The 12,242-nt window shown below is 50.5% G+C and overlaps 1 protein-coding gene across 1 annotated transcript in view; it reads right to left on the bottom strand.

Annotated features, from left to right (window-relative positions):
- Positions 1-1,005: 1,005 nt before the first annotated feature.
- The window catches only part of PELP1 (proline, glutamate and leucine rich protein 1), a 23,622-nt gene continuing 12,385 nt past the window's right edge, over positions 1,006-12,242 (bottom strand). The window contains exons 5-16 of the mRNA XM_005882550.2: positions 7,288-7,347; positions 6,629-6,779; positions 6,320-6,446; positions 6,089-6,176; positions 5,556-5,644; positions 5,360-5,476; positions 5,105-5,252; positions 4,794-4,953; positions 4,019-4,074; positions 3,652-3,858; positions 2,064-3,518; positions 1,006-1,903 (exon numbers count right to left, since the gene is read on the bottom strand). Coding sequence (XP_005882612.1) covers positions 1,811-1,903; positions 2,064-3,518; positions 3,652-3,858; positions 4,019-4,074; positions 4,794-4,953; positions 5,105-5,252; positions 5,360-5,476; positions 5,556-5,644; positions 6,089-6,176; positions 6,320-6,446; positions 6,629-6,779; positions 7,288-7,347 — 2,751 coding nt within the window. The 3' untranslated portion in view covers positions 1,006-1,810. The remainder of the gene's footprint in view (positions 1,904-2,063; positions 3,519-3,651; positions 3,859-4,018; positions 4,075-4,793; positions 4,954-5,104; positions 5,253-5,359; positions 5,477-5,555; positions 5,645-6,088; positions 6,177-6,319; positions 6,447-6,628; positions 6,780-7,287; positions 7,348-12,242) is intronic.

A 12,242-nucleotide genomic window follows, 5' to 3' on the forward strand; every position in this document is an offset into this window, starting at 1 on the left:
GCACGTCGTTATCTCCCAAGGGGTCCCAGACTGCGAGAGGGCACAAGTGGGGCTGAGGGACACACCCCACCCCCACCCCCCGCGCCAGTGCACAAATTTTTGTGCACCGGGCCTCTAGTTGTACTATAATCATGTAAGATGTAACCATTGGGGGAAACAGGGTACAGGTACCTTGTCACTCCCTTCCTCTTCATACTATCATTGTAACCTCCTGTGGGCCATTTTTTTAAAATATATTTTTATTGATTTCAGAGAGGGAGATAGAAACATCGATGAGAGAATCATTGATTGGCTGCCTCCTGCACGCCCCCTACTGGGGATCGAGCCTACAACCCAGACAAATGCCCTTGACCAGAATCAAACCCGCAACACTTCAGTCCACAGGCCGAAACTCTATCCACTGAGCCAAGCCGGCTAGGGCGGGCCAATCATTATTTAAAAATACATATATTAATGAGACATCAGTGCCAAGTACCTAATTGATACTCAATATTTATTGAATCCCACGACTTAGTGAAATTGACTTATATTAAGTGATAACATACTACCCTCTTGTGAAAAATAAAAGGACTTTTATAAATAACTGCTTATATACATTATCTCTGGAAGAACAGATAAAAACTGATCATACTGGCCCCTCTAAGTGACAGAGCAACATGGTGAAACTTTTCAACAAACGTTTTGTCTCTCTTGGGTTCTGAACTGTGAATATGTTATCCTACTCACAATATAGTGTCAACTTTAAAACTTTCTGTTCTAGCCTCTTCCTCAGGGCCAATGTCAACTTTATCTACCTCGTTTCCAGAATTCAGGTTCTATACATTTTTGAAAAATCACTATTCCAAGAGTTTGCACACCTCGCACCTGTCCTTGCAGTGATCCTTAAGCCTTAAATGGCCCTCTCCACCTAAGAAAATAACACCCTTGAAATTAAATCAAGTGGGGGGTGGGGGAGAGACAGCCATCAAAATCATTTGAGATAAATAGGACACTTGGATCTCACAATATAGTACACGTAATATTTTATTGCTGTGACTTTTCTTAGGTCTGATAGTGGTACTGTGATTATGTAGAAAAATGTCTTAACCCTGGGAGTTAATGTTGAAGAACTTAGAGGTGAAGGGTTATGACGTCTGCAACATGGCCCCACACACACAAAAAATGTGTGCACATATAACTGTGTATTGATTACAGACAGGTTTAAGTACATATATAAATACAAGTCTATATGCAGATACAGACATTATAAACACTAACATGAAAAAATGTTACCAATTGATTAACCTATGCAAAGGTATTATACTATTCTATTCTTCTAACTTTTCTGCAGGCTTGACATTTTTTAAAAAACAAGTTGAGGGAAACTTTAAAATCCCTAAGTTTCCCAAAATCAGCTCAAACATCACTTCGCAGAATACACCCAGCTGGGAAGTCACTCCCTTTTCTGCATTTCCAAGGCCCTTTCCTTATGTTCACACTTCAATGGACTGAGTGAAAGAACCAGGGGGCACCTACCTCCAGCCCATAGATTTCAATGCCCTCACGTCTACTCCTCTAGGTTCCTGCTCACATATGCACCCCGGCAAGACCTAGAATATGCAACTGCTTAAAGGGATCAGACACTGACCAGGAATGTCCAAATCTCAAGAACAGGTCGGAAGGCCTGGGGTGAACTTGCCAAATTCCTGCCAGGGAGGTGCTGACGAAGGCAAGGGTAGAGGGGGGGACACAGTTGTGGCAAAAGGCAGAAGCAGCAGTCGATGCCGAAGTACATAACTTTATTGGAAACGAGTGGGGGTGTAGGAGACGGCTAGGAATCAGGCTCTGTGACAGGTGGTGGCTTCTCGTCATCAGGGGGACAATCAATGAAGTCAGCCAGCATGGCAGCTGTGTCATCCTGCTCCTTTGAGGGACAAAGACATGATTCAAAACAGTCTCACACACATACAGGAGTGGGTCAGGCTTGGACAAAGCCCTTCCCTAACACAAGCAACCCTCTCTTTTCCAGCCCGCCCCGCCCCACCTTCCCACCCAGAGATGCCCTCCCAGCCTGGCCCACTCACCTTTTCCTGGGGAGGGGCAGTCTCCGTCTCCATTTCCTCAGCTGCAGATGTCTCTGGTTGGTGGGGGGGGACCTCATCACCCCCACCCTCAGTCCCCTCGTCCAACAGGGCTGGCGGAGGAGCACAGGGCTCCTCTTCCACTAGCTCCTGAGGAGGTGGCCCCGCTGGGGGGCTTCCCCCTTCCTTCTCCAGCTCCTCCTGGGAGGGGAGCACCTCAGGGGCCAGTGTGGGTGCAGTCTCAGCCCCACGTTCCTCCTCGGCCCCCGGCTCCTCAACTTCCAACAGTAGCCCAGGCTCTGGCTCTGGCTCAGGCTGCACCTTGGGGGACTCGGGGGGAGGCAGAGCTGGAGGCAGGCTGGTGGGTGGAGGTCCTCCTTCTTCTACCTCCCCTCCTGCTGAGCCAAACTCCAACTCTTCCACCTCTTCCAACTCTTCTTCCTCCTCCTCCTCCTCCTCCTCCTCTTCTTCCTCTAATTCACCTTCCTCTTCCTCAAATTCCTCCTCGAACTCTTCCTCCTCTTCCTCTTCAAAATACTCTTCCTCATCCTCTTCTTCCTCTTCAAAATCTTCCTCCTCCTCTTCTTCCTCCTCCTCTTCTTCCTCCTCTTCTTCCTCCTCCTCCTCCTCATCACTGCTGTTGATATTAATAACTGTCAAGTCTTCTTCCAGGGCTGGGGGTCCTCCCCCACTAGGAGTTCCTTCAGGCACCAACTGCGGTGGTTGGAGTGTCACTGGGCCAGGAACAGGAGGGGGTGGGGGTGGAGGGAGAGGCCCCGGGACTGTAGGAAGCTCTTCAGGCTCCTCCTTGGCTGGTAGAGGAGGGGAAGCTGCTGGTGGCCCAGCTGGGGCAACAGGGGGTGGGGTGCTGCCTGAGGGGGGTGGGAGTGGCAGGGGCGGCAGCCCCTCAGGCACGATCACCACACTGTCATCGGAGTCACTTTCCAAGGAGATCTCTACATCAGACGCCTCCTCCTTATCATAGTGGACAAAGGCTGGCCTGGGCACTCTCCCCCCAAAAGTTTCATCTGGGGGTATCACAGGTGGGGGAGTGCCACTGGAAGCCAGGATGGGGTCCTCGTTTGAGCCTGCCCGGTGGTTCTCAGGGCCGGGAAGGAGCCGGGGGGGTACAGACACCAAGCCTGGGACAGAGAGGCCTAAGTGGTTGGCTGTGGCTGGAGGTCCAGGACGTGCTGGAGGCACTGGGCCTGCCGGGGGCACGGGGCCTGCTGAGGGCAGGGGACCCACCGAGGGCACAGGGCCAGCTGAGGGCATGGTGCCTGCTGAGGGCATGGGGCCCGGGGGATGAAAGGGTGGGGCCCTGAACGGAGACGGGGCCTCAGGAGGAGGAACTGGAGCAGGTGTGGGGCAGGTGGGGCCCATGGACTGCAGAGGAGGAACCCGGGGATGGGTCAAAGCAGCACAGGTCACCAGTGCTTCTGAGCAGAAGGAAGAGACCTGAGGAAGGAAGAGGAAGCAAGTGTGAGCATCGGGAATACAGGGTGCTATGGTACCAGAGAGGAGAGCCTGCCAGCTCAGAAACAAGAGAGCCCTCAAACCAAAGAGATGGACTCGGCCCGTCTGCAGTTACCTCAAGGTTGTCTTCCCTCTGGCCCAGGGAGAAGGCTTGCAGGGCACAGGCGAGAGGAGGTGGGCAGCGAGGAGAAGGTGCCAGCAGCAGAGCCAGCAGCAGACGGTACAGTTCCCGGCGGCAGCAGGAGCTGGTATATGGGGAGCTGCCTAGGACCTCGCCCTGTTGGACACCCATGACGAGGGGTAGGACCAGATCGTGCAGCCTCTGAAAAGGACGCAGGGCACAAGTAGAGACACCACCTCGACGACCCAACCCTTCTCCAGGGCCCCCTCCCAACTTGCAATGGACGCTCCCCAGGGGCACAGCCCTCACAGGGACAGGCAGTGGCCCCGTCCCAATCTCCATGGGACCAGGCTCCACTAACCCTGTGAGTCTCCTCCTTGATAAGTGGCCCGCACATGAGGATGGTCCGGCTGAGGCCTGGGAAGAAGAACAGTGTGTAAGAGACCTGCTACTAACAGGACTGAGAGAAGGGCTTCTTCAGCACGAGGTTCAGGCAAGTCACTTAACTGCTCTGAGCTCCTTTCTCCACCATGAAATGAGGATCGCACTGCACAGGGCTGCGGATGATGTAGGTGCACTGTAAATGTGCACTTATATGTCTGAGAAGCACTGGCTCTCCTCTTCACATGGGGTGGGGTGACAGGCAGTGAAATACAGGGAACCCCAAGGAAAGTCACCCACTAACCACACAGTCACTGACTATACTTCTGCTTCCAATGAGCACTTGTGTTGGGAGGAAACCCCACTGAGCCGCCTGCCTGAAGGGAATGTTCCCCAAGGCAGGGATTCACCCTTTGCTACAGCTGTCCTGGCAGGTGCAGAGGATATGCAACAAGATAAATGAGACCCTGGGGGCAATATAAACGACCCAACACTTGCGCGTGCCCTTCCCCCACCCCAGATCCAAGATGTTGCCGCAGCCCTGGGAGCTGCACGCACATGCCCCTCCCCTGCCCAGATCCAAGATGTTGCCGCAGCCCTGGGAGCTGCATGGCTGCTTCTGCTCCTTTGGCCTCTCTTGAAGGTTTTTAGCTGGTTCTGCATTTTATCCACACCCTCTACTTCAACACCTGGTTTGGGGCTAAAGCCCCAGCCATGACAGCACTCTGAAGGTGCAGGGCACAGGCCTCACCCACCTCTCAGCGCAGCTGCACACACATCGCTGTTGGCATTGCTATCCCCTTTGCGGTGGCTGGGAGGGGTCGCAGCCTCCCCCATGTCCAGCTTTAGCTTCTTGGGGGCACTGGGCTTCCCCGTCTGCAAACTGCCATCAGGGCTCCCCCGGGGACTGCGCAGCTGGTGGTGGAGGGAAACATAAATCACACTCACAGGCAAACAGGAAGGCAGGACAGAGTGAGGCGACGGTGTTGAATGAGGAGGTTCACATGGACCAGATGTGCAGGATGAAAGTCCTGGCACAGGAGAGTGTGGGCAGAGCCTCACTCACCTTCAGGGCCTCGGCTGGCGGGGAGATATCACTGAGCAGGTGGGTGAGCAGGGCCTCTCCTGAGGCTCCTGCCTGAAGCACTCCTGCCGAGGCACCACACACCTGCACCCACAGCTCTAACACAGCGTACACCTTGGTCCGCATGGCACTGTGGAGTGAGCAGGGCGGCTTATGAATGCCTCTCCTCCCTCAGCTCCCAGCCCACCTGCATGGCCTCGCCACCCTCTCCCCTTGATCCCCATCCTTGATGGTCACCTGTAAGGCTTCTCCTGGCCCAGAGAGACAGTATCCCTACCAATGCTCCAGGCATTGAGGACCTGGGGAAGCAGGCGGCTGATCAGGGCTCCAAAGCGCAGAAGCCGACCTCCACACCTGGGGGCGAAGACACAACAGTGACCTCCATTCCCAGTACGTCCCAGTCCCTTCATCACACTCTGCCTAGTCCACTCACGCAAGGATGAGCGCAGAGAGCAGGTCCAAGGCTTCCAGGTGGATAGAAGGCAGCAGCAACAACCGCAGGGGACCATCTCCAAGCAAGCTCTGCAGAATGAAATTGGCAAAAGGAGCAGGGAAGTGAGACACAGAGGGAAAGGGAGACGGGGATGTGTGTGACTAAATACATATGGACACACATGTAAGGAACCCACCCCGGCCCACCTCTCCCAACAAGGTCAAACCCCCATCCTATAAAACAGAGCCCGGAAGGAGAATGAGGGGAGGATGGCTGCCTCTCGGCAATGTCTGGCTGGCCCCCGTGCTTGCCCTCCCCTCGAAGCATGTGCCACAGGTGTCCTCGCACCAGGGGAGAGAAACCACTCGGTGCATGTGTCGGGAGAAGCACAAGGAATAATGGCATTCGGATAGAAGTAAGGCGCTGGCCAGACACCTCAGGGATGATATCATTTGGGGAGCTTCAGATCCCACACTACTTTCCTGGTTGCCCTGGGTCCTAAGGACTGTGAACGGAGGACAAACATCACTTACAATATTCTTGGCACTGATGCTGAGGGTCCGGCAGATGAAATCCAGGATTTCCTGCACAGGGATGGACACGGGAGCCACAAACTCAGAGCTGGAGAGAATCAGAGCAGGGAGATCCTCAGCACAGGTTCCCCAGCATGACTGGCCCACCTCAACCTCCTTCTTCATGATGCGGAACACACCCCAGGTCAATCCCTCCCCCTCCAGCCCATGCTCCCTCCAGCACTCACTCACCTGAGCATGAGCCCCAGGCAGCAGGCCAGACCGGAAAACCTTTGCCGAAGCCGGAAAAGGTTATGCGCATCAGCATCTTCGAGGGAAAAGAGCATCTCCACCCCAGGGCCTTCATACTGCACAGGAGCTGGACGTAAACACAGCAGCTTCTCACTCCAGGGCTTGTCCGTCCCCTCCCTTCTCATTTCTGGTGGATGACCCACCATTCTGCCTAGAAATCAACTGTCCCACTCTCTGGGCCACCCTCCTGGTTCCCTGCTGCCACATCCCCCAACCACTCTGCCACTGCCTACTAGCCATGCTCCCTACCTGGCTCTGCTCCCTCGTAGAGAGCCCCCAGCAGACTGTGCAATGAGGCCAGCAGGGTGTGTAGCTCCTGCTCCCAGCTCTCAGTGTGCTTCAAGCCCTGGGAAAAGCCAGCCCCGAGAGAGGGCAGCCGGGAATAACACTCACACGCCAACTGCAGAAGAGAGGTCAGAAGCTTGGTCAGGTGGGAATCCAGCCCAGCCAGACACCCCCAGCGCCACCAATGCCAAGACAAGGAGATCACAGACAGCTCTAGGAACATAGAAAAGGGACTATGGAGCAGAAGGACAAAGATCTTGTGCCTCTTGAGTATGCCAACAGGAAGGGAAGTGGGAACGTGGTCCAAGCAGTACCAAGAGAGAAATGCTGCCCAGCTGGCATGGCTCAATGGTTGAGCATCAACCTATGAACCATGAGATCATAGTTCAATTCCCGGTCAGGGCACATGCCCGGGTTATGGGCTCAATCCCCAGTAGAGGGGTGCAGGAGGCAGCCAATCAATGATTCTCTCTCATCACTGATGTTTCTATCTCTCTCTCCCTTCCTCTTTGAAATGAATAAAAATATTTTTTTTAAAGAGAGAGAGAAATGCTAAGAATGAGAAGTAAGTCTTCTTACTCCAACTCAGGCCCACGCTTTTCATCTGCCTCCTTTTCCTTTACCTGCTGCAGCTGAGGGCTCAAGGAATCCACCCGAGACAGGAAGAATGAGGCCAGCTTGCCCTGGGTTGTGGAAAAGAGGAAAAGGCTGGTGAGTCAGCTCCAAGGGCCAGAGACATACACCTTGTCCCTTCCCAGCAGCAGAATCCAAGCCCTCGCCTTTTTTCTTTCCTGCAGACACAGGAAGCAAAGCATTTTACGGGGTATCATGCCTGGAAGCAGACATGCTCTCACGGTAGAAAGACATCCTGAAGGTCAGCTCTCATCCTCAGCCTCCCTGTCTGGTGGGGAAAGGGTCTGGCCTGGGCCCCACAGACATTGTACTCCCTGCTGCCAATTTTCCCTCAAGACAAAAGGTCACAGAGTGCTGAAAAGCAGCAAGCCCCACACCCAACTCCCTACCAGCTTACACAAGAAGGGATGGCCCAAGCTGGGAGTTGAGGCACTAATCAGAGGTATGAGGGCAGGTAAAGGCCTCTGGAGAAGAACTGAGGCAGCACATCTCGGAGCAGTAACCTGTCAGTTGGCAAACATTTACTCTGCCTGCTACGTGAATGTGAAGGTGCTGGCCCAGAAGTGTCCTACCTGGGTCACAATTTACTTGGGGGTAGAATCAAAGGGGCCTGTGAAATTGATGGGGGCGAGGGAATTGTGTCCTTTTCACTAGCATGTAAGTAAAAGGTAGTATTTATTTCCACTTTAAATGTAAACTGAAAGCCATAGTAGTATTAGCAGTACCTCTGGCTGTCACCAATAAAATCTCTCATTTTCATTTCACATTATAATTGTAACAGGGTATCTCGAGATACCATTCACATGTATCACTAATTTGAAATTCAGTAGGTTATTAGCCCTGCCGCTAGATCTTGTTGTTTAACATATTCATGAAGAAGCACATACTACTCTTATCAAAATTTTTTAAAATATGTATTTCAACAGAATCGGTTTCTCTTAAAATTCTATGTATTTTATTTTATGAATTTAGGAAGGGGTCCATGGCATAAAAAAGGGTAAGAACACTGAAGGAGACCTATAGAACGAAATGAGATGGGATTTCCACTTTCAGTGGGATGTGAGTGAGTCAGGAAGACCAGTATATGGAAAACCACCTGAACCCACAGTAGCATTCACTATTTCGAGAGGGGGACAGAGGGAGGGTCCAGTGGGACCGATCCTAGGAGGCAGGACTAGGGAGGGCAGGACTGAGCTGGGTTTAAAAGAAAGAAAAGAATCCCCAGGAGACCAGAGAGGGGAAAACACTGCTGAGAGCTACAGACCCAGAAGATGCCAAGGAGAAGCAGGCTGAGGCCTTAAATCCCAGCCTAGAAAGCATGGACTTTGGAGAAGGCAGGATGGGACATCACACACACAAATCTCAAGACAAATCAGCAGGGGCACCAGGCACATGGCAGGGGGCTTGCGGGAGCAAAGTAGGAGCAGAAGCCTGTCAGCGTGTGTTTCAGAAACCAGCCCTCCAGGGACTCCCTCCCACCGACCCTGTGGCAGGAACCACGGAGTTGCCCACATTGCACTTCATGATTCTCACTGGCCAAGAGACAAGCACTGTCACAGCTGACGCCAGGATAAAGACCTGGACGGCACTTTCATGCCAGATGTGGTAGGACTCAGAGCACTTCAACCCAAACACAGTAACCATCCACAGGTCTCCTGATGCACCGGCTTCTCCCAGGGTAAGATTTCTTAGAAACCTGCCAGAGCCCCAACTATAGTGGCACTCAACCCTTCTGGCCAACTTACTGCTCACACTTTTCCTGAGACTCTGGCTCCAAAAGCTGGGCTGAGGCCAACAAAAGTCTGCTTATGTGACGGCAATAAGCCGGAGTACAGACATGGCTGTGACCACAGGTGGCCTGTGCAATGGCTCACTTGGAACATTTCACTTGAAATGCAAGTGCAGCAAGCACGCACGCCCAGGGTATCTCTCAAGAGTGGGGTTAGGCCTCCCACTGATTCCAAGGAATTACTAATGAAACAGTTTGGCCTGGGGTTAGGCCTCCCACTGATTCCACAGAATTACTAATGGATTTGGGGAGGAGAGGTAAAGCCTCTACAGAAGTAACCTCCTGGACTGGGAATGCTTGAGATACACCATTCAGGAGGAGTAACCCTGAGCTTGGAGACTGCAACTGCCCTGGGAGGTTCTGGGGGATAGGACAGAAAACAGATAACTTTCCAAAAATGGCAAGTATGTTTCCTAAGATGTTCTCAGTACAAACTGCCCCTAGGGCCTTTGTACAAAACAGATTCTTATCGGACATGCTGGCAACAAAGACAAAATCCTCAACAGTGAGTTCTTCAGATGACATGTTATTCTTAATAAAGACATAAAGGCACACATATCCTGTTAACATATGAAAGTGTTTGGTTTGGAAAGGATACTCAAAATACAGGCCATGACTTCAAAAACTACGTGTCTGGCCCTAGCTGGTTTGGCTCAATGGATAGAGCGTCAGCCTGTGGGCTGAAAGGTCCTGGGTTTGATTCTAGTCAAGGGCACTTGCCCAGGTTGCAGGCTCGATCCTCAGTACGGGGTGTGCAGGAGGCAGCTAATTAATGATTCTCTCTCATCAGTGAAGTTTTTATCTCTTTCTCCTTCTCCCTTTCTCTCTGAAACTTCAGAGGGAGGGCAGGGCAGGGCTGTGGGGGCTGTAAGAGATCAAACAAAGGACTTATATGCATGCATATAAGCATAACCAATGGACACAGACACTAGGGGGGTGAGGGCATGTGCTAGGGGGTGGGGGTGGCCGGGGAGAGATCAATGAGGGGAAAAGAGACATATGTAATACTACATGTAATACTTTAAATAATAAAGAATTTTTAAAAAACTACGTGTCTGACAAAAGATCATAAATTATAAATTAATGCTCCTGACCGCTCACAATGAAAATTAAGAGGCACAAACAGAGAAAAACACTTAGCATTCTAGTCTCCCTGACTATTCAAATCTTGACCCTGAAGGTAACAATACTCCTTCCACTTTCATGGGGAATGCAGGCAGATACAGACAACCCCAAACCAAGCTGAATCAAAGCAGCTATTTGCAGTAACACTTTACAAACTTTGACCAGTGAGGGGTCAGGGACAAAGATCTGTCTAGCCCATGTAATTTAATAATTTATAGACCATTTCAGAAGAAAGGCAGTTTTTACTAAACTTGATAAAGCTTTAGTAAAAAAAAAAAACAAAAAAACTTTTCTAAGCTTTAGTAAAATCCATGAGTTACTCCAAATACCTTCTTGACAAAAGTCCTGCCCTGCCTATCCAAAGATTCTATTGCCTGTCATTAGTGGCGTTCACATGAAAATAGAGAATCAACAAGGACAGGACTTCATGTTCTCTGAGGAACGTCATCTGCTCAGGGAACTTTTCAGATACAACTAACCAGTTACGAAAGCCACTGCAGACACCACCCCCAGATCACAGCATGTGTGCCCAGAGCTCCCCATCTGGCTCACCACCCTTCTCAAGCCACTAACAATTGCTCTGAGCTGGTATTAGTGTTGAAGCCTACCTGCCAATCCTGTCTATGTTCTTAAAAGCTTCTAGAGAGTTTAAGTGTGTGTGTGGGAGGGGGAAGAACAGGCTTTAAAGGCAAACAGATCTGATACCAACCTTGAGTTAAGTTAGTTAAACACCTGTGGGCCTGTTTCTTGGTTAGTTTGGTGACACCAACTCCACACAATGACTATAATAATAAAATGAGATGACACATCTCAGACACTCGACAGAGTGCCTGGCACATTGTGGGTACCTAATAAATACCAGTTCCCTTACCCTTTATTTTACTTTCTTGATTTGGTCAAAGAACCATGTGAACTTACTTTCAAGATAATCTGAATGGCCCTAGCCAGTTTGGCTCAATGGATAGAGCGTCGGCCTGCAGACTAAAGGGTCCCAGGTTCGATTCCGGCCAAGGGCACATGCCCAAGTTTCGGGCTAGATTCCTCCCCAGGAGGGGGCATGCAGGAGGCAGCCAATCAATGATTTTCTCTCATCACTGATGTTTCTCTCTCCCTTCCTCTCTGAAATCAATAAAAATATTAAAAAAAACTTTAGGAAAAAAAAAAGATAATTTGAATGGCAAACTCCCCCTTAATTGACAGTACTGATGGGTGATACAGTTAAGCACATCAGTTATACAAAACAATTATTAATTTGATGCTTATTCCAGTTCTCTATATAGATTTGTCCTTCCATCTGAGTGAAATGGCCAATGGTTTATCAAGCTATGAGTATAAAACAGAGAACATTTATTAATTTGATGCTTATTCCAGTTCTCTATATAGATTTGTCCTTCCATCTGAGTGAAATGGCCAATGGTTTATCAAGCTATGAGTATAAAACAGAGAACATTTAATCTACAGGAGAACACCTATTTGTTCTTAGGTACTAGTTGACATCCAATTATACTGCAAACAACAGATGTGTCAATTACAAAGGGCCCTTTAACTGTTACTGCTTTGGCAGAATGTATTCATTCATTCATTCATTCATTCATCCATCCATTCAAGTTACCGTTGAAAACAGAGCTAACTTTTTCACTGACTTCTCTCACCTGACGTACATACCTCCTATCTAACCTACTAAGGCTCAGCAGTACATCTTGTATGGGTCATGACAGCTTGGGGGAAAGGGTAGGGAAGTGACTAAGGGTATTTAGTCAGGAATATAAGACAATGTGTAGGAGACATTGTTACAGGGAAGTAATAAATCGGGAAGGCTTCCCGGAGGAAATTACAAGAGTTTTAGGAACACAGTAAGAGCAGATGGTAGAGACACACAGCCGCATCTCTTGGGACAGGCAAAGCCCCTGACTGGGGGAAAGGAGATCCGCGGGACTGTTGGCGCTGGGGGATTTGAGATTTGGGTTCCGTAATTACGGAGGACTGAGCCTAAAAGGGGCAGCCTGAAGCGCTGACCAGACCATGCAGTGC

The sequence above is a fragment of the Myotis brandtii genome, unplaced genomic scaffold (genome assembly GCF_000412655.1).
Source record: "Myotis brandtii unplaced genomic scaffold, ASM41265v1 scaffold728, whole genome shotgun sequence".
NCBI classification, from domain to species: Eukaryota; Metazoa; Chordata; class Mammalia; order Chiroptera; family Vespertilionidae; genus Myotis; species Myotis brandtii.